Genomic DNA, 22279 nt, shown 5'->3' with positions numbered 1-22279 from the left:
AAATTGTTGATTCCCAGTTGTAAAACTTAAAGCCATGTTTTGCTCCTAATGTTACTCTAGGTCATAATCACAATGAGCGCACACCCTAAAATGATATCTAAAATCGCAGTCAGGCGAGTGGTCAGGGGAGCCGTGATTGGATGAGGGACAATTATGCGGAAACTCCTACTTACTCCCTGAGATTCTGATCTGTTCCTGTCAACTGGAGGCATTTCAAAAGGTAGTGCACAAGCCCGGCAGCCACGGGGTTTGGATTGATATCTTACAGATATGTCTCTACAGGCCATTAAATCATTATTTCTACAGCCCGCATGGGATCGTGCTTTAGGAACTTGGAGAAACGGATCCAAGAATAGATTTATTGCCTTTCTTGTCCGAAAGCCCCAAGGATTCCTTTAAATATGATAAAACACTTAAGTATAAAGCTAAAAATGCAGATGTATAGTGTCCCTAGAAATACATCTTCAACTCGTCATTTTTCATTTACTGACTGACTTAGAAAAAATAAGTACGAGTGGAATTTGATGTTTGATATATTACGATCTAGTAAAACTGCTTCATGTGCAATATGTTGTTCTGTCATCTAGGCCTACATAAACTTCCTTGTTGAAAAAACAGCTAAAACTAGCCTAAGCTGGAAGAGGGGTTTTGAGCTGGTAGACCAGTTGACCAACCAGCTAAAACCAACTGAACACCAGCTTAAACCAGCTCAGACCAGCCAATTCTCAAATGTATTATTTGTTATGGAGTATTGCGCCCCCCTAAAAGACCATCATTGCTCAATACCATTGTTGGTTTTGAAAAAAACATTTGAGCAATCGCGCCACCTGCTGGTCGGAATATGTCATCAAAATTCAAATACACTGAATTCATAGTCCACAGCATAAAGCTCAACCCAAATAATACATCAGAAAACAACATCAAAACTATACATTAAAACATTAGACCTACAAGAGTATTTTTATAAGAAGAAATAAGCGGGGAATTATTTTTGTACCGTAGTTGTTGAATATTTGTAGCCTACTTAAATCTGTGTAATATAACTGTATTTTTTAGCCAGCTTTAATGGTCATGTACCTTGGAGGTACGACCGTCGTTGTTGTGTTCTCTCTAGAAGACTGAAAGACAGGTTTGGACAGACACATATGGACAAAACATTGATGTTTAAGCCACTGGAGACAGCATAACCAAACCAGCTGCTGACTCTCTTTCTTTCTAACAACATACAGTACACAAATCTGACTGTAATGGCTGTTATGTTGTGGAAACAAAATGTAAAAGTCTGGTTAATGTAAATGTTAAGTACAAACTTTATTTTAAGCAACAATAACAAATAAAAATAAAACGAAAACTGCTCATCTAAAAAACAAAACAAAAACAAAAAAAACATGCTAATGCTAAAATGCTAATTTTCGCCTGGTAGTGGTAGTGGGACTACAAGTATATTCATATTTAAGTTCCTAGATGTAGTGACAGGTTTTCAACCTGCATAGTGTGATTGAGGGAGGAATGTCTTTGTTGAGTATTAGTACAAATCTTTAATGGTTAGCAGAAACTGATGTTGGGGTTAACAGTTGTAGCCTACCTCATATAGCCTAGCATTATGTAGGCCCTACTAGTGTTATGGAAGCAAAGCTGAGCCATAAATAAAAATTTGCATAATTGTATTATATTTGATAAATTATCTAGTATATAAATATTAATTCAACACAAGACGCTTTTTTAAAACAATGAGGTGTTTTGTTTTCTAAAGTAAAGGATTAAGATTAATTTGAAAGATTCATAGTTTACTTGAATGTGTTCTGGTTTTATTGCACCCTCACCCTGGACAATTTTGAGGATCTACAAGAAGCTCAAATATTTTTTCAATTAAACTAGGGATGCATGATATATCTCCCAACATATCGTTATCGGCCTATTAAGAAAATGTGGCCGATATATTAAAGCTGATAAATAATGGATTATTTCCTTCAGCTGAGACACTTCAGACTGTTCACAATTATGGTTAAGAATAGCTTGAAATAGGATTGAAATCCCTTCAAAAAAGGCAAAATACAGTTAAGCGCAACATGTTCAGCGCACGTCTGTCATAGGCTACATAAAATTATGATGAGAACATTATAATTGTGTGTTTGGGACGTGGCTTTTAATGGTGAGACTTTTGTTTTTGTAATCAGGCTCTCAAAAATTATATAAAGATCTGGCTTATACAAAATAAAACAAAGGCATCTGTTCTAATTTGTTCCCACCATAAATATCTCCAGATATAGATGCAACATGTATATTTAGAAAGGAGCATTCCCTGTATAAATAACGGGACAAGCAAACAATGAGCACAGTTTGAAACTCTTTGATGAGAAAGGATGGATTCAAACTCACAGGAAGAACATTGTCTGCTGAAGCGGATTCACAGTTTACAACCTCTTCTGTATAAACTTTAGAAACAATAGTCATTGTCATATGTATAAGGAATATTTTACCTAAAAATGTCAATTCTGTCGTAATTTGCTCACCGTCACGTCACGTGTCGTTCCAAACCTGTATGACTTTCATCTACGGTGGAAAAAGGGAGAAGTTTAGCAGAATCTCTATTTGGTGCTACTTTTATTACACTGAAAGTAAATGGACGGATGATGTCTGTCAAGCTTCAAACATGGCAAAAACATGACTAAAGCAAATTTAAAGTGTTCTGATGTTATATGATGTGAGGAGGAGACTAAAGTTTAAGTTGCTATGCTTAATCGGCATCCATAGGAACTTTTTTAATGTAGGCTACTTGCTTGCATTTGTTTTGTTATTGACCCCCTGTTATTATTATCCACCAAAGAGCATCAATGTTTGCTTATTTTTGCTTTAAGTTCTGTGATTTTTTAGCTTCTTGTACATCCATCTCAGTCAGAACTCAGGGATCATGAAGATACAAATCACTCAACTTAACTCTCAGTACCCTAAATTAGGCCTATACGTGACATTTTAAATGTATAAGTTTAAATGTAGGCTATAAAAGACATTACATGTCTTGGTTTAGATGAATTTCGAACATTATACTCACAGAATGCTTTTGGTTAGTTACAATGACAGAGCCTGCAATTTTCTGAAAACCTAAAAGATGTCGAAATCATTTTTTAAATTTGCATACAAACACGCAAGGCGGCGACGTTGAGGACCGGACGTGATGACGCAAGACCCCTCGCTTGTATACGTGCGCGTTCTTGAGTGCGCTCGGAACAAGTAGAGGACGACGGGGCTTCATCGAGGGCTTTCAGCAGTATTGTGTTTTCCTCTAGAAACAGGCCCGACATTCACTCTCTTACACGTTTAACATAATTTCACCATGAGAAGGAAGCTGTTCGGCGCAATTGTCGCCATATGTATCGGCTGGTTCCAAGCCGAGGCTTTTACAGGTAAGGCGTCTTGTTTTTTCTGTTGATCATGTAACGTAACGTAATTAGCTCGCGAGCATTTTTTTTAAGGCCGGCTGTTGACATAAACACGACCTATACGGCAAGCCGACTGTGTTTACACTGATTTTACCTTACAGTAAAGAGACATACATAGATAATGAGCGTTTGAATGGGTGTGAAATGTTAAAAAGCCGTTTAAACCGTCGGCAAGCTCGCGCACGCGAAATGGCTCACGCGCATCGAGCTATAGCAACAACAACAGCTGATGTTTGTAAAATGGTTATTTTTCTCGGTGATGCTCGTTTAGTCATCTCCAATTACAAAAATGGAAATGGTTATCAACAAATGAGTTTATATTCTATAGTAATATAACGTTAAACAATTAATAAAAAAAGCGAAAGATGTTAGCGACAGTAATGATCACGGCTTTAAAGCCAAAGTACAAAACCCACCATGTAAAATTAACCTTTAATCCCAACCTGGGGGGTGTCGTAGCCTTCTAAGTTACACATTTCTCAAACTAAAGAGGATCTTCTCTCTGTGTATCATGCTTCTTAGTTGACGTTTAATTATTGCCAGGATTCGTCCAAATTGTGCTGGTTAAAATATAAATGCTTGTCCATATTCCACCAGGTCATTTACTCCAGTGAATGAAGTATTAACGGTAAGCATCAGGCAGCCATGACAACTGGTGCAGGCTAGTTTTGGAGGCATGCTGTCTAGTACAGTAAAACATTAGTTAAGTGTAACCTTTAATCATAAATGAAAGCTTGGGAAGGCAAAACATGTTTCGTCCAATCATTTGGCATGAAGGAGGCCTACAGGCAACATTTTTCATCTCGTAGTCTATCCTTGTTCAGCAAAAGGCTTAGCTTAAGCTCATTATAATGTCCCATCACTGGAAATGGCACAGCAATCCATGCAAACACTGAACTTGTAGACATTTAACCATCGCTCACTTATGGTAATGAACGTTTAGCAGTTTAGAATTTAGTTGTAAATCATGTACTGTAAAATGTATTTAAATATGTTCAACAGCATCCCCGTCCTTTTAGATGCATCAGTTGGTTTTGCATGGCGACTAATGAAAACGGCAGAGTAATGAGAATGATTTTGTTTTATGGTCTGGCACCATTATAATTAGTTTAGTCCTCAACAGCAGCCACTGATGAATGGCAGGGTCGGTAAATCCGAAACCTAATCAGCTTCATAGAGCGCTAAAAACTCTAGGAGGTGCTTTTCTGCACGTAAGCATTGATATTTCCTCAAAATGACACAATTTGTGCCAGAGCAACGGATTTGCTCATGCTGTTGTTGCATACTTAAAAGTAATGGCTTATAACTACAAAAAAAAGGGTTGGGTACACAGTTTTATTTGATAGAAAACATATCAAATTTTAAGGAAAACAGATTTTGATTATGTTTGGAGGTTCTTATGTTACAACACTACTGAGAAAACCCCAGAAAAAAAGTGATGCAATTTATTTTGTTATTATTATTATTACACGATGACTATTAGAAAGTAAATCTGACAGGTCATAAAAATCAATTTTGGGCTTGTTTACAATAATGTCAACTGCATTTGCACCAAATTTTGTTGAGATATCAAAGCAGTCTAAAGTGAAGGCATTTGGAAGCATGGTAGCCTTTTTATCAAAAATCCCAAAACACCTCCAAACAAGTGGTCTGAGTATTTTACTGAACATAAGAACTACTTGCATGTGAAAACGCCACAAAGCATAACAATTGTAATAAATAACAAGCAATAAGTTCCTGGTTTATGATCTTCCAGTGTTTCAGCTGTGCACTCCTATTCTATGGCGCACAGTAAATGAAGACCTGCCAATCTGAACGATCGATCCAATCCAAGCGCGTTCCAAGCTGTAAAACGCATGACTGGTCTCTACACATCGTCCCTTCCCACCTTACCTGAGAAGATCCAGTTTATATTGGTTGAATTTTCAAATAACGGAATTCCGTATGTCCTATAGCTTTAGCCAAGCAGCACGTCATATCACTCAGAGTATTTTCACAGGATATCCCACATCGTATTTTGTTGTGTGTGGGCTCGTTTGAATCTAGGCAACCTGCTCTAAATAAAGATGTGATGTACAATGGCTAAGTAATGTTTAGTGTAGTTGCAAAGCAGAACATGGTGTAAAAGCCTCAACCAGTTTAAGCTTCTTTTGAAATGCATGTTTTAGTTAAATTGTGCGGTCTCATGGTAGTACAGGGAAAGATATCTATTTGTTAGCTTCTATGATAACCTCCCAGAGGCCATCAGAATGAGTTGAGTCCTTGGCAAATGGTGCATTTTATTCAATTTTCTTTTTATAGAGCTTAATGTCCCTTGCACATTTAGACATCTTAAAAGCCTTGTGATTAAACAGTTATGACATGCTGTGTAGTTTAATACCTTTTATAGAGACGGATACCCCACATTTATCAGCATTCAATCAGGGGCTTGAGCCAAGAAACTATGATGATGAAATGAGTGACCTTAGGTCAGTATTTTTTTCTACCAATTAATCCACATGTGGGCTTGTGAGAAGGTGACCTTATTGACTTGTTTACTAGAACAGGTTAAGTAAATTATCTAGTAGTGGCAGACTTTGCACCAAGTAATACTTTACCGTTCGTTCTCCCTGTTTGGAGTTATTTAAAATTTAGGCTTGAAATATTTAGTCAATATGCTTGTCTTATGGTAATATTAAATCTAAGCACATATATACACAAATATATGCTTAAATTTCTTTTAGAGCTTGTTTATGAGTAGTTTTGAATTTGTCTACTCTGGTCCACTTAATGTCGGTGACCTTTCATGATGGTCAAATGAATGAAACCTGTTCTCCTTTCAAAGGGCATATGTTATTTCAGGCTTAAGGCATGTGTGGAGTCCCACTGCTCTGAATGTAATGTGGATTGTAGACATCTACCCTTTTTACCCCGCCCTGGCTAACTCACTAAAACATTCCTCCCTCAGCAATGGACAAAAAGGGCGCAGTACCTTATTCTTGTTTCAAAACCAAACACACTGAAACATACATGTGCTACACTGCAGGAGGCAACTACAGGTCTGCGGCTGATCTCAGTGTTCTTTTCATTGATGTGGAGGGTTGTTGTTCAAGCCGCTATGCACGTACTTCCATGTCGTTCAGGGTGTGTATTGTTCCAAGGTGATCAGAAGAATTCTGTTGAAATTCTCCATGGGGGATTAGCACAGTACAACCTTGTTTTTCTCCAGAGTACATGCTTCGAGTCTACATGAACGGCACAATGGTTCAGGGTTCAAAAGAAAAAGTTGTTTTTAGGTTCATTTCTCATTTATACTGTTCGTGTCAATTCCGACAACCCCCTTTTAGACACATTGGCCAACCAGAAAAAAAAGATCAGCTTTAGCGATAAAATGGTCGACCACAATCATATGACAAGTCTTAAAGGAATAGCCTACTTAGCTCGAATTAAAATCACCCTCATGTCATTCCAAATCTGTATGACTTTCTTTTCAGGGTTTTCTTTCTTTCTTTTCCATACATTAAAATTCAGATGGGTCCAATGTTGTTGGTCAAAAACCGCTGAAAACCTTAGTCATACAGGTTTGGAATGGCATAATGAGTAAATAGTGAGTGACAGAATTTTCATTGTTGGGTGAACTCTCCCTTTAAGCCCCGTCAGTCATCACCATTACTTCATACCTTTTATTTCATGTGAATTTTTCTAATTTCATTTTTCACTGCATTTCTTGATATGCTAAGATTTGGTTTTATGCATGCTTCAACTCATTGTCTTTTTAAAAAGTTTCTAATGTTCTTCATTTGGGTTTTGCTATCATGAAGTGTTGAAGTCTTGCACCATGATGCTCAATCCAATTTGTTTCTTATGTATGCCTTCTTTGTCTTCCATTCTAACACTTTCTCTCTTTTTCTTTTCTCCTCTGCTGTTTCTTTTCTGCCTGCCTGCCTGCTAATCATTATTCATATCATCTCAATGAACGGTCCACTCTAAATCCAATTCACCCATTCACTCGTCAAATGTCCAGCGGGCTTCATAAAATCACCCATGTCTCAGATGAAACTCATAGAAGACAGTGCCGAGCTGGATTGTGAGGTCATAGGGAACCCCATCCCTGAAGTTCAGTGGTGGTTCATTGAGGGCGAGGAGCCAGATGAAACAGTCACTCAGCTGTTTGACGGTGCAAGAGAGGATCATGTACGCATCAACGCCACCTATATTCACCATGCCACCAGCACGCTCTTCCTTACCAACCTAATGCTCAATGACACGGGCATTTACGAGTGCCGCGCCTCAAACGACCCTGACCGCAACGACCTCAGGACCCCGCCCAAAGTCAAGTGGATTCGCTCACAAGCGAACGTTATAGTATTTGAATGTGAGTTATGTTGTGGAAACGAGGCGTCTCCACTAGTGTAGAGGAGGAAGTCCCGTAGATTCAGACTCTCCCTTACCTTACCCTCCCTTGCCGCCCTCCCATACCAAGTCACATGACTTCTACTCTAGCACCGTCTGTTCTGTCATAGTAATCTGATGCCATATCAGTGCCTAGAGCTTGTGAGATGAAGTTGAACCTTTTAAAGAAATGGCATTGATCAGTTAACGTGACTATCGGTCAGAAAGTGTAAAACGCACTAATTGGCATGCCTTTCTGAAAAAGGGCTCTCATTATGTCTCATTAATGTGGCTTGCTTTTAGTAAACTTCTATAAGGCTCTTTAGATGTCTGGCTTAACCCTTTTGGGGGTTTTAGAGCACTTTAGCACACTGCATTGCCCACCTAGTGCTTTTCCTCAACAGGTTTTCATAAGCTCATGTTCTCCAAACCAGTTGCTGGTTGGTATTATGTTGTTCCCTCTTCCCATCTGTTTTTGCTTGCAAACTGCTCAATGTTTCCCAAGCTCACAGCTAAAACGTACCTTCACTTCTCCTTTGGTAGTGCGCAATGTGCCATTCGGTGCACATTGTGGTGAACATCTTGTCAGCAATGTTCCGATTTGTTCCGTCATGTACAAAAATGTCATTTTTTTACAGTGCCACAGCGAATCCAGAGGTTGGTGGAGTCATTTTAAAGGATAATCAACAGTGAATACTTGGTTTCCTGGATTTGTTTTCCATTATACAGTCAAGATGTTATGGAAGCTGGCAAAAAGTATAGTTGTGTAACTTTTGGTTTAATGCCTTGGCAGATGCAAACGTCATGACCGATCCACCGGTGGTGAGCAACCAGACTAATGCAACTCTCAGCTGCAACCTTACCAACCCTCCTTCTCCCATCAAAGGCCACTACTGGACCAGGAATGGCAAGATCATTGATAAATCAGACTCCACCAGTGACAGCGCTTACATTGAATACCGGTATGTTCCTCAACCTCATGTAAATAATTGTGACTAAAGAAGAGCGAAATTTCGAACTTTGCCCTTTTGGTAGTAATCAGCTTTGCACATTTAGTGTTTAACCATCAATCCAGGTCCATTAAATATAGTGCAGCTTCTCTGTTTGCTTCGGTCTTTTCTGTTCTGTTAAGAGCCTCCGGCACTCCATACTAGCTGACCTTAATTCCCATTAGAGCTGCTGGGTCGGAAACATATCCATGGGGATGCCTGAGCAGTGTACTGGAAAAGCTGTTTACTTTATCATTCATATTAGCTTTACTGTACTGTCCTCCACCTTTACTGCTGTGGTGGTGTTATATTGAGGGCTCCCCATTGGCATATAAAACAGTGTGGGGCGGAAACTTTAATTCTGGTTTTGATTTGTGGGCCTCATTGCTTGTTTTTCTCTCTTTGGAAGCATTGAAAAGGTTGATTACCATTATGCTGGAATATATGAATGCGTCTTCAAGTCAGAGCCTCAGGCTAATGCAACCATTGAAGTTAAAGGTAAGAGAATTTGATGTTCCTGCAGCTTTATTTTTTTGTGTTTGTGTTAATCACCCATAATTCTGCTCTTCCTGTTAGCGCTCCCACATGTAGTGGCCTACAAACACTCTGAAAATGCTAATGAGAAGGACAAGGCTGCCCTAGTGTGTGTGAGCCATGGATACCCCCTGCCCACTGACTGGAATTGGTTCAAGGTCAATGAAGTTGGTGGAAAGGTAAAGGAAGAATACTAAACCGTTGTAATAACATGAGATTGGTACCTGTCCATGGAGTTTGAAGCTTGGTTAAGGTTGCAAACTTGTTACGTGGGATTACGCACTTGCTATTGATTTACTCAGCAGTAATCTCTATCCGTACATGACAAGTAGTTAACTAAAAGATCAACTTGAAGCTTGCAAGCTTTTCACAGATGTTGGATATTATGACATTTACTATTGTTATTGTAATACTACATTTAATATTACAATGCTTTGTTAATAATAGTAAATATACTAGTTGTTATAGTAATATAATTACTAATCATATTAACTAGTAATAGAATTGTTACAATATTATCCGATTTATTTATGGTGATTAATAATGTTACTAATACAATTTGTTTTTGTACCTAGTAGTTATATTAATAGTATTTTAACATTATATCCAATTTATTGATGATGATAATAGTAAAATGTTGTTCTAGCTGCGCTTTCTTGGTCTCTCATCTCTCCGACAGTAAGTTGACACACAAACCCGCCTCCCCTCACTCATTTCATTTGCTCCAGATGAATAATGTTGGTGTTACTGGGCTTGAATTTCACCATGGGATTGCGTGTTTTGCGCATTATTTTACTCATTCCCGCAGATTTTGTGCTCGGACCCAAAATGCACGTGCATAGTCACCTCTCAGTACTAAATGTAGTTATTTTTTGCTGCTTAGTGCATTTAAACAGTCAAATACACACAAAATAATGTCAAAATGGCTGTCTTGGTGAGTGTTAACGTAAACGGTTAAGAAAACGCATGTGCAACATTACAATGGATCCGTGCGTCAGGTCTTAAAGTGACAGCAGCCTAATATACCTGCTGCCAAATTATGAGATATTAAAAATATCTATATGGCAGGGTTTTCTCCATGGTATCGATGTCAATTTTGGCTTGTAACTTTGGAAAACCTCTAGCAACAGTGGCTGGCGAGCATAAAAGTGAATCATAATTATTATAATAGTTGTATTAATAGAATTGTCACAAATAATATTCAACCCAAGTTAAATAAAATAATTGTAAGAATTTATTACATTGTTCTGTGGAATACTTGATTCTGATTGGTCAATAGTGACATCCAGTGGTTTGTTATTCCCTGGTAACAACCGTTAACACAGGCTCATCCAGGTAACTGTCACTGAAGTCAACGCTTTACTCTTGCTAGGAACGGGTTTTCCTCGTGGGAGTTTTGCATTAAAACTCAAATCAATATTTTGTGTGTTATTTGTCATCCGGTATTGCGTACTCGCGCTCTTGATTTATACAAATGCGGCTGCTGCCATTTTGCAACGATGGTTTTGCACACTACTGGATTATAAGATAACAAACGGATACGTTTTTAAAACGATATCTCTTATCCCCGTAGTTATTTATGTGGTGACATGCTATGTAATAAGTGGTATGACTGTATCGTAACCCTTAAATCTCTGTCTAGTTTGAACCTGCCACTTGTTCGCAACTGCTTTTTCTGCGGAAGCTTTTAGGGCTGGGACAATAAATCGACGCATCAAGCGATTCTGGGTCGATTTTGCATTGCGATTCTCCCTCCACTCGATTCTGAGCTCAGTTTTTCATTTAGTTAAGGATTTTTGAACCAAATCCTTCAGCCTTAATAACATGACAGTTTTGTGTCTTCAACACACAGGACCCCATTGTCAATGGCACTAATAATGACAAGTATGAGATCAAGAACACCCCCAACAAGACCACGCTGTACGTCAAAGATCTGAACATCGAAGAGGACATGGGCGTCTATGAGTGCCACGGCACCAGTGATGTGGGGAAAGCCCAGGATAAGATTCAGCTGCGTGTGCGCAGCCAGCTGGCCGCCCTGTGGCCATTCCTCGGCATTGTCGCTGAGGTCATCATCCTCGTCACCATCATCTTCATCTACGAGAAGAAGAGAAAGCCCGACGAGATCACTGACGGTATGTGACGGAACCGTTTACGTCATCATCATGTTTCACTTTCCATTTTCGTGAATGTACAAATGATCAGTGGATGTAATGTTACATTTTTTTGTTTATGAATTCGTAATGGTGCAAGATCCAATTTCAGTTTGATTTTGTATGTTTATTTTATTTGGCTGTAGTGTGTGGCTGTGCCTTAGCTGAGTCCATTTTTATGATTTACGTTGTTTATTTCTCCGTTCGCTGCTGCTTTTACGTTGTGGTAAGTGCTCAACTGCATGTCAGACTGAAGTGGATTTGCTTAAACGAGTGGGTTTTGGGAGTTTGAATGCTCTCGCCGATAGCCTGAAAACTCTTTCACTGGCAGTTTGTCTTTAATAAGACGATAAAATGAACCAGATTCCTCATGCTTAGTTTTAAGAAAAGCAACTGTATTGATCCTCCCGTAGCCAGTGAAAGCGTTTAGCTGAGTCTGACATATTGCAGTTCAGAATGGGTTTTAAATGTCAAGGTATTATGCATAATGACATTTCAGACGGATCATGTTATATTGCCTTGCATGCTCTCTGCATCATCTTCTCATTGCATGATATTCTTCAGCCCTACATTCTAGCAGTGACTTCCTCTGCGTCTCGTTTCTTTCTGAGAGGCAGCACCCATGTCAACAAGCGTAGCAAAATATATAATCCCAACTTCATTACTTTGACCGTTTTTGTCTTTCTGAGTGTTTTTTGCATGAAAACCTGGGAAAATACCTATTTTTTAAAAAACTGATTCTGTTTTAAAAGAATGTTTGTTGGGTGTCAACTCGCATCTTATTTAAAGTTACTTTTTTGATTGTCTAACTGTCTGAAGCACAACCTTGCCAGTAGCTGTAATATTTGACTAAATAGTCACATGTGACATCAAACCCCCTAAAATGCATATTTGTAATTTTATATATTATAAATCTGTATTTAATATATACCATTTACTTTATTAATGTATTCTGTTTTAAACAAGTTTATAGTGACTACCCACAAACTACATGTATTATTATGTTTTACATATTATTAATATTAATATACACCATTTACTTTATTGTTGTATTTAGCCAATATTGTTGTACACCCTTAAAATGCTTATTTATATATAAATTATATTTATGTACGTGTTGTGTATATGGGATATACTATTTACCATATTATTGAGTTTTATCTAATGCATGCAGTTTGAAGTAAAAAAAAAAAGAAGCTAAAACACTGTATATGTTAATAATTCCTCACAAATATATAAATAAAACACCCACAAAATGCTTGCATCATTGTGTGTGTGTGTGTATATATATATATATATATATATACACACACACATTTTTTATATTTGATATACAATTTAATATGGTTTTATTTATTGTATGCCTTTTTTTTTATTATTATTATTATTATTTTGAATGCGGTACATAAAGTATCTGTTAGTTAAGTATCGCACAAATTATAATTCTTTTAATTTCCATACAGCCGTTGTCATGTCGACAGATTTGCATGCGTGTCAGAGGCAGGGCGTTTTTCAATATGAAGATTTCTGGTCGATATACTGACTTCAGAAGTCCAGTGCAGGAGTTTACAAATGTGGTGTAAAGCTTGTTTGAGAGCCTTCATCATGATTGATGCAGAAAAGGAAGCATGTTTGTCTCAACATTACACGTGTAGGTGAGGTTGTGCTACAAACAAATGATACTCGATTGGAAAACGTTTGTTCTTGGGTTGAAAACCACTAAACGTATCCTTTCAATCCGACATCAGACTGCATGGTTAATGTAAATGCATTATTCTGCATGAATCATTAGTAGTGCTGTAAAAAGAGCCATAGCTGTGTTTAGATGACGTGTACAGATTTTGCAGTAGAAATAACCAGATTAAGAATATAAAGGAGGTTTGCATTTCTCATTAGGCGCTCTGCTTTTAAACTTCAGGTTCGTACCGTTTTGAGGCTGTCAAACTAAAGCTTAGACAAGCTACTGCAACTACTAGTGGACTGTAGTCTTTTACATGCATCATGTCAAATGAGTGTTTAACGCTTGTCTTTTTCTTTCCATGTCTCCCTGCTTCCGGTAGATGACGACTCAGGAGCTGCACCACTGTAAGTGTTTAGTAATATTTGTGATGAGATATTGAAGTACAGTTCAGTGGAAGGAACTTCAAGGCCATGTTGAAGTCTAGACTAGCCCAGGACATTCATAAGCGCATCAAACAGGGATCTGACGTGCTGCTGTTTTACAGGAAGAGCAGCACAGCTACTAACCACCAAGACAAAAACGTCCGGCAAAGAAACTCCAACTGAGAGGAGGCGAAAAGGTATCATTTAGAAATTCAATACATGTATACATTTTATCTAATCAAATTTAATCCTTTAAAAAAATAAGTCATAAAATCTTTTTTTATTATGTGTAAGTTAAAAAAAAAAATTATACTATGGGCTTGTTCATAAAATAATTACAAAATTTAAACGATTTTTTTTACAATTATTTTATGCATTTTAATATAGATATTAATTTTATACATGTAATACAATATGTATATTCATAAATGTAATATAAACTAATAAAACTGTTTTTTTATTTTTTATATTTGGATCATATAAACGATAATCAATTTTATTTTACTTTACAATTATTATTGTCTATACATAATATATATATATATATATATATATATATATATATATATATTGTATATTTTAAAAAAGTAATTTATTTTATATTTATAATTTTTTTTCTTTAATTTGTATCTTTATTTAGATGTTTTTCATAAATTTAATAAACCATAAAATGATTGTGTGTATATATTATATTAGTGTGTTTTTAGATAATCTAAACCATAATCTGGTCTTGTTGCTGAGTTTTCTTGTTTGTTTCAGGTGTCTCGATGACTACTGCTGAAGACATGCAGAGTATTTTGGTTTGAGTAGCACATTCTAGTGCACCCTGCGGTTCTTAACCTTCTGCTTGAGTGTAAATGTCTTGAGATATTAATTGGTCTCCTTTTACTTTTATTCGTATCTGTAATGTGCTGCCAGCAGATGTTCTTAAAGTGGTTCTGGGGGGGAAATTGCATGATTGTATTCGTGCTGTAGAAGTGTTTAGTGAAAATCTCATAATGTGGGAATTAACTTTTTTTATTTTTCCGTCTTCCTGGCTTTCACTGTTCTCTGTGTACGCACCGCAACTCTCTGAAACATCTACCAAGTGTGAGATCAGATCACTGTTCAGCAGCATGATAATGTTCAGTGTGTGCAGATTGCTGAAACAACCGTTTTGTGGCGCCAGTCAAATGACTCATTCAGTTTCTTTTTGGCTGTCATTTTCCTTCCTGCAAGCCTTAATGTTCAACCACTTTATTGTACATGCTGTTTTTAATTAAAATAATTTAAATTAACAACTTTTATGTGCAGCACTCTTGTTGCTGCTGCATATTAAAGTGCACTGTTCCATGCGGACGGTCAAGTGATACTTTTGTCTGGCTAACAATTTTCCATTTAATGTCTAACAAGTTTATTTTCAAGTTGCTTGGAATGTTTCCATTGTTGAATTTTAGGGTTCCTCCTGCCATTTAAACCCATAAGGACCAAGTGCTAGTGCAGTGTTCCTCGGATAATCCATTATCAATTGTTTCCCAAATTCTAACATGGAGGACAATGACATGGTTATATAATTTTAGGTTAAGTCAGTGAAGTTGGGATTTTAGTCGAGGCTTGTTTTGTTGCTTAAATTATACTTTCCCATAGACAGTCATACTTGCATTGTAATACATTGTGAAGTATAGCGTCTGGATGTGTGCCATTTCCAAGTTAAGAGATGCGTAAAATGTAAGACCTTGATGGAAGTGTATAAATTATTTTGCCTTAGCTTCGTAGAAAATACACTGTCTACTGTGCTGACTTGCACAAAATAAATAAAGATTTGATTTTAACTTTGTCTTTTGGATATTGCTTTGTTTATGAGATGTGATTCACGGTAAAAATCATAAGAGATGCAGCGTGTTTGAGCCGCCAGAAGAGGGCGTCGTTTACTCATTTATTCGCTACAGTTGTAGGGAGCGGCTCTACGTGACAAAGCTCACAGCATTGTTATATTAGAGACAAGAAGCCTTCATGTGCTTTAACAATAGTCACCCATATTATTACTACTATTCATAATTAAGTCCATGTGGATATTCGTAAACTTTATCGCTAAAGCGTTGGGGAGCAATGTATTTTGGTCGTGTAATACACCTATGATGAACATATTTTGTCATTTAAAGGTGCCTTTTTGTGTCAAATGTTTAGGGGGTATAATTATAACGAAAACGTCTCAGTCATTAAATACACATATCTTGAAGTAGTTTGGCATCTCTTACTATTTCATTAAAGAGCAGTGGATCCATTTTGAGAATATCATTTGAAATGCTGGGAAAACCCTGAAAAGAGAGTGATGTCATAAATTAAAAAGGACAAAAAGAAAACATTTTGACGACACTTTTTGTTCAGGTCAAATGGAATAACCTATAGGCATAATGTTATTCATGATTCAAAAGAATATTTTACTTGACTTTTAATCATTTAAAAAAAATGATGGTATTTTTCAAATATGCATGAAACCAAGACAAATACATTTTCTTTTTCTATATGCAGGCATCCTTATATTTTTTCATTTTAAAATAAATTTGCAAATGGATAATGCATCCCCACATGCTGCTAACCTACATTTGTATATTTAACTAAAAAAAAAACACACACAATTAAGCGCATTTCGGCCCATTTCCACTAATTTCTCCTTGATAGTTTCATTGATGCCTGTGAACACAGAGCTTGCGATGCGTTTCCAGGTAAGGGAGTGAACGCGTGCAGCCATAGCAACGCTCCTGGTGTAGTTGTGTCTGGTGACACTGGGACGCGGAGTAAAGCCACTAACTGCCCACGTCGCGCTTTCGCAATCTGGCAGCGTCAGGGTTCATCTCAAAGCAACCCCGTCATGGACGAAGCGGAGGACGGCGATGAAGACCACAAAGAGATCCTTGACCCTTCCTTCAGGATGATGAAGAATGTGGCACCAGGAGGGGGAGCAACGAGCAGGATCTCCAACAACAAGGACTTCGCCTCGGTGTCATGTGGACGCAGCACGGAATCCACCGCGCTCCTCAGTCACGGAGATGTTCCCAGGAGCGGGTTTGACGGCGAGGATGGCACCGGAATGAGATGCGTTATCAACGGAGACTGCCGAAGACACGACAGCTTGTCCTCAGTCCTCTCCAAGCAGGAGAAGCAGACAGGTGGAGGCTTCCCAGCATCTGCATGTCACTCCAGCACCTCCAGCATGGACGGCTCGGTCACTCCTGCCCCGACCGCCGACAAGAAGGACTCCAGGGTTTCCTTCTCCAACGCCCACCCTGCCCACGGTCCGACCCCGAACCAGCCGGACAATTCTGTGGGCTTTCCCAAGTCTGAGGATGGCCAGATCTCGACAGATGATGGGGAAACCAGGGACAATCAAACTTACATGCAGAGGCAGTTTAGCGCCATGCTACAGCCCGGGGTCAACAAATTCTCCCTGCGTATGTTTGGGAGTCAAAAGGCTGTGGAGAAGGAGCAGGAACGAGTCAAATCCGCTGGCAACTGGATTATTCATCCGTACAGTGATTTCAGGTAGGGGCGATGGAGAGTAACACCTTTGGAGACTCAATACCTGGTTGCAAATTCACATGAATTCTGTAAAATGGCTGGCTTTTCTGGGATAAAAAGGTTCGTTTCTGTAAAATATTAAAGATTTTGTTTGACAAAAGAAAAGAAAAAGAAAAGAAAGAAAATTGTGCCATTGTACCACTCTAAGGTAAAAATGTAAAATAGAATTGAATGCAGATTTTTGTATCAATTTATTAATTTTTCAAATATCCCACGTTCAGTGAAGAGCTGTACACAATCATAACGGGGTTGACTATTTAAGGTCATCCTCTTCTGACAAATAACACTTTAAAATGCAGTAAAAGTAAAAAAAGAAAGAAAAGTAACAGTTTAACTTTTAAAGTTCAATTATTAATTTGTGGTCTAGGTCATAACACTACAAGAAATATATTTTTAATTCTGATATTTACATTTATGCATTTGGCAGACACTTATCCAAAGCGACACATGCATACGACACCCGTATGCACATACATGCGCATAAACATACACGCACGCGTGTACGCGCACACATACATACGCACACACACACACACACACATTCACAATATGGTCCATGTGCAAAAATTATGTCAGTGTACAAAATGTTCTATTTTATCTTTTTTATTTATTTATTTAATTTATATCTTTTTACTAAGTACATTCTTGTTTTTGTCTTACATTTATGTGTACTAAGTGAAATTGCTGCTAAATTTCGTTGTTCATTTCTTGGGCAATGACAATAAAACTTTTCTATTCTATTCTATTCTATTCTACACATTAAAGGTACACATTTTTACATTCTTATCAGTTCTTGCTTTCCCTGGGAATCGAACCCATGACCTTGGCGTTGCAAGCGCCAATGCTTCATTCCTTCATTCATTTTTTAATTCATTCTCGAATTCAGAATAACATCAGCTGTTAATTGTACAGTCAATGACAGCGTTGATTTAAGGTGGTTCTCTACTAACAAATTTAACATTTGAAGACGACGTATTAATAAACAAGGTGGCACTTATCGTTATAGATTATTAATAATTAAGGTGGGACTATGTGTATACACCTTGTTTGATAATAACATCATCTTAAAATGTAAAATTTGTTAGTAGTATTTATTAAATAGTTAACCCTGTTACTGTGACTTTGTACAGTGAACAGCTGATGTGATTCTGAACACTAAATATTTGTGAATGAATAAATATCAGCATTAAATTATGTTTCTCGTAGTGTTATGATCTAGACCGCGATGGCTAATTGGACTTAAAAATGTCACCTCTGTTACCTTTTTCATGAAAGTAACAGAGTTGACATTTAATGTTTGTTTAGCCATTCTGCTCTAGGTCATAACACTACAAGGTGTGCTGATATTTATTCATTCATTCACAAATATTTAGTGTTCAGTATCACACCACCTGTTCACTGGTCACAGTAACAGGGTTGACTATCGGAGTAGGACTAAGACCATACACATTTTAGGATGACATTATTAACAAACAAGGTTGCAAAGTAATTGTGATGTCAATATGACAGGTTTCTAACAATCAATTTTAATGAACATTTTATTGTTTAATTTTTTATTAAACTTATGCGTCAACTCTGTTACCATCATACCAGTATGAGCTTTGAGGGACACAAAAGGCACCCTTTTCCTGGAACAACCCATATGCTTGAATATCAAACATGCACTATTTTAGAATTAGTAATAAGGATCGGGAACTCACATGCACTTGATATTTTAGCAAACTCAAATCATTAATCAACTAAATGAATCATTGATTGCCAACTCGCACCAGCTGTTATGTTTCATGTCATCAGGTGTGTATAATTTACCAGAAAATTTATGGAAATCCGTTTGCGTAAAAGCCGGATAAACTGCAAAGGGAAATTTAGTCAGGACACTTACTTCAAAGTTCAGAAATGATCCCCTCAGCCTCTCAGGATAAAGTGTGTAATGAAACGCAATCAAAAAAAGTGGGAATAAAACTTTCTTGTGGAGCCTTACCACGGATTTTTAGCTGCGAGTGCAATGCCACACAAAATGCAAACAAGCTTTCTTTAGCATCTGAACAGTTAAAAATGAAATTGCTCAAGACCAGATCAAACCTGATCTTGTTTATTACTATAGCTCAACAAAATAGTTCAATGGTTTGTTTGTTGTTCACCCAGCAAGCACTTTTAATGATAGTGTCCTCTGTTGTCTCTGTCCCAGAACAGGGAGACAAGAAGGCTTTCCTCAAATACAGTGACAAACAGGTTGATTTTTTATCAAGTTACCTCCAATAAAGGCTGTTATACAGGATCGCTACCTCAGTTTAGGCACTAGCTAATGAACTTTTGATTGAGACTGACCAATAATCAGTTTGACCAATATTTTTCATAATCATTTGCTGGGTCTCCAAAGAGTAACACTCAACAATGTTAGTACACCACTGTGCATTCAACAGGAGATGACTCATTTTGTGGAAACCATAACTTTTTATGTAATAGCCATTTGTTATGAGGCGAGAAACACATAGCAGTTTTACAGAATACTTAAAAATAATATAAAATAAATAAAACAAATATTATAAAAACAATAAAATAATAATAATGAATAGATAAATAAATATACCATTCTCTGATTTCCAATATCTATTTCAATATTTTAATATGAGATATATACAAATAGAAATATGAAATAATCTTTCATAAAAGTATCAGGCATAAAAATTCGTTAAAAAATAATAATTAAAACACAACTAAATAATAATAATATAAATAAAATAAACCATTTTCTATTTCAGATACCCAGCTCAGTGCATCAATGCAATATTTTATACATAAAAAAAATATTGGTCATAAAAAAACAAAAAAACAATAATTAATTTTCTATTTTCAGATACCCAGTTGAATGTTTTAATAGAATATTTTAGATATTAAATAATAAAACTGAACATTCATAAAAATACAAATAATAACATATATATATATATATATATTAAAATAATGTAAATATGTTTTATAATTAATCAAAATAATAATACAAATCCATTCAGTACAATATTTTAATGGAATATTTTAGACGTATAATAAAGGCTAAGTACTCTATCTCATACAGAGAATGATAATTTAGGGGGGAAAAGAAAAAAAAGTGTCTTTTTTTCCCAACATCAGCATCATTACACATTCTTTTACGCTCTCTGCTCATTGTGCCAACGACTGTTCATGCACATTTGTTTCTGTGCACGCATGGGAAAAAAAAGAAAGAAAAGAAAATATATAATGGATTTGTTCAAGCTAGTCTTCGTATTTATTCATAATCACACGTTGCAGTGCAGGCCAGTGACCTATTATTATTTGCACAGAGAAGACAAACGGAGCACTGCATTTAAATGAGCTTTATGTGATGAGCACATATTATTAGAGCGCAGCTGCATAGTTTGCTTGAGAAAACTCAGTTATGATCGCTTCTGAAGTTTTGCTTTCAATACCACAGATAGCTCAGTCATATCGCCATATATAATCAATAACTCATTGATGCACTTTAAGAGAAGCTACTTCGATCTTAATTTCACACTTTAATTTCAAGCCAAATCATCCCGTCCTCAGCGTCCTTGTGATGACCTTGCATAGGTTGACTATTATTTATTGGTACAATATCTCACCATATTGATTTCATCCAACAGGCACTATATCACACGAAAGCTGTTTTATTACGCCTGCATCGCCTCTCTCCTCCCGTGTGCGTGTAGCGTTTGTCAAGGCTGGGGTTATTTATAGGATGTATCCCCGTCTCACCGAACGCACGAGGACTGAATTTCATTTCCTTATTATCAGGGTGTGCCTCTTATGCCAAATACATGAAAAATGCCACATTAGATTGACATACGGCAAACAAAAAATGAAAACCGTTCCCAAAAAAACAGCCTCATATTAACATAAGGTGTCCATGCACCAAGCTAAATAATGAATTCCTGCTCACAACTCTACCTTGAAGACTATAATTTACAAATGAAAATATTCAGACACTGAAACGCCTATTTTTTAAAGCCATCTATCAATAAAAAGAAAATTCTGTGGCATTTTGAACATGCATTTAAGCGTATGACCTGTAAATTATTATATTAATTGAATTCGTGTACCTGTTCCTTTCTCCACATAGGTTCTACTGGGATTTCACAATGCTAATGTTTATGGTGGGCAACTTGATTATCATTCCTGTGGGCATCACCTTCTTCAAGGAGGAGACCACCACCCCTTGGATTATCTTCAACGTAGTGTCCGACACGTTCTTCCTCATGGACCTGGTGCTGAACTTCCGCACAGGCATCGTCTACGAAGACAACACGGAGATAATACTGGACCCTGAAAAGATCAAGATGAAGTACCTGAAGACGTGGTTCGTGGTGGACTTCGTTTCATCCATCCCGGTGGATTATATCTTTCTCATCGTGGAGCAAGGCATCGACTCTGAGGTTTACAAGACTGCCAGGGCATTGCGGATCGTGCGTTTCACCAAGATTCTCAGTTTGCTGCGACTGCTGAGGCTGTCCCGACTGATTCGGTACATCCATCAATGGGAGGAGGTAAGATGGGCAACACGATCTTTCGGAATTGTGACAATGTGAAGAAATTGAAATATTCGCTTTGATGAATAGAGCATTGAGTCATTTTTTTTCTCATTTAAAATTGGTTTTATTCTACGTTGAGTCATCGGTCATCTCATGGTGGCTGCCATTTGAGATAAAACTATTTTTTTATCATGGCTGATAGCTTCGGTAGCCTAACTCTAAAATAATTGCTTCTGCTGGATATACACAAAGGCTGCGTACGAAAGCGCATGCTCTCTTCTTTTGAGTAAGAAATTGCTTCACGACCATAGACCGTAAGAAAGATGGACGACGCATTCACTCTCTTCCATTGTAGAAAAGTGGGGCAGCATTCCCAATATGGCGCTGACATCTTGCACTGATTTGGGACCTGATTCTGCCCAGTAGTATACGCAGGACCGGTTAGTACAGTTTACTGCAGAACAACTCATTATATCGGTGTGAAATAAACAGTTATGGAAATATAGAAATTAAAGTTGAAGCTCTAATCGCCTCCTGAAAATCCCCCAAAAAGTCAGTTGGTGCCTCAGTGACTACTCCGCTCTGAGAAGCTGTCAATCACA

The 22279-nt window shown here is 37.2% G+C and overlaps 2 protein-coding genes across 5 annotated transcripts in view; both read left to right on the top strand.

The window, feature by feature from the left end:
- Window positions 1-3133: 3133 nt before the first annotated feature.
- bsg (basigin) lies at window positions 3134-15401 on the top strand. 3 transcript variants are annotated; one of them, XM_079592440.1, is made up of 9 exons: window positions 3196-3404; window positions 7444-7794; window positions 8605-8773; window positions 9210-9298; window positions 9377-9513; window positions 11187-11469; window positions 13560-13572; window positions 13713-13787; window positions 14350-15401. In XM_079592440.1, exons 1-8 carry the CDS (start codon window positions 3335-3337, stop codon window positions 13771-13773), a joined length of 1173 nt encoding a protein of 390 aa, XP_079448566.1. In that variant the 5' UTR covers window positions 3196-3334; the 3' UTR covers window positions 13774-13787; window positions 14350-15401. The 3 variants fall into 3 exon arrangements, with proteins under 3 accessions (XP_079448567.1, XP_079448566.1, XP_079448565.1); XM_079592439.1 differs by having other exon boundaries at window positions 13548-13572; XM_079592441.1 differs by lacking the exon at window positions 7444-7794 and having other exon boundaries at window positions 3134-3404; window positions 13548-13572.
- Window positions 15402-16159: 758 nt separating this feature from the next.
- Window positions 16160-22279, top strand: part of hcn2b (hyperpolarization activated cyclic nucleotide-gated potassium channel 2b) — a 32733-nt gene continuing 26613 nt past the window's right edge. For both annotated transcript variants that reach the window (XM_079592438.1, XM_079592437.1), the window contains exons 1-2: window positions 16160-17112; window positions 21269-21692. In XM_079592438.1, the coding sequence (XP_079448564.1) occupies window positions 16442-17112; window positions 21269-21692 (1095 nt within the window). In that variant the 5' untranslated portion in view covers window positions 16160-16441. The remainder of the gene's footprint in view (window positions 17113-21268; window positions 21693-22279) is intronic.

Source organism: Phoxinus phoxinus (genome assembly GCF_949152265.1).
Source record: "Phoxinus phoxinus genome assembly, chromosome: 20".
Taxonomy (NCBI): domain Eukaryota; kingdom Metazoa; phylum Chordata; class Actinopteri; order Cypriniformes; family Leuciscidae; genus Phoxinus; species Phoxinus phoxinus.
Note: the sequence above shows the minus strand (reverse complement) of the source record. Positions and strands in the feature narration are given on the sequence as shown.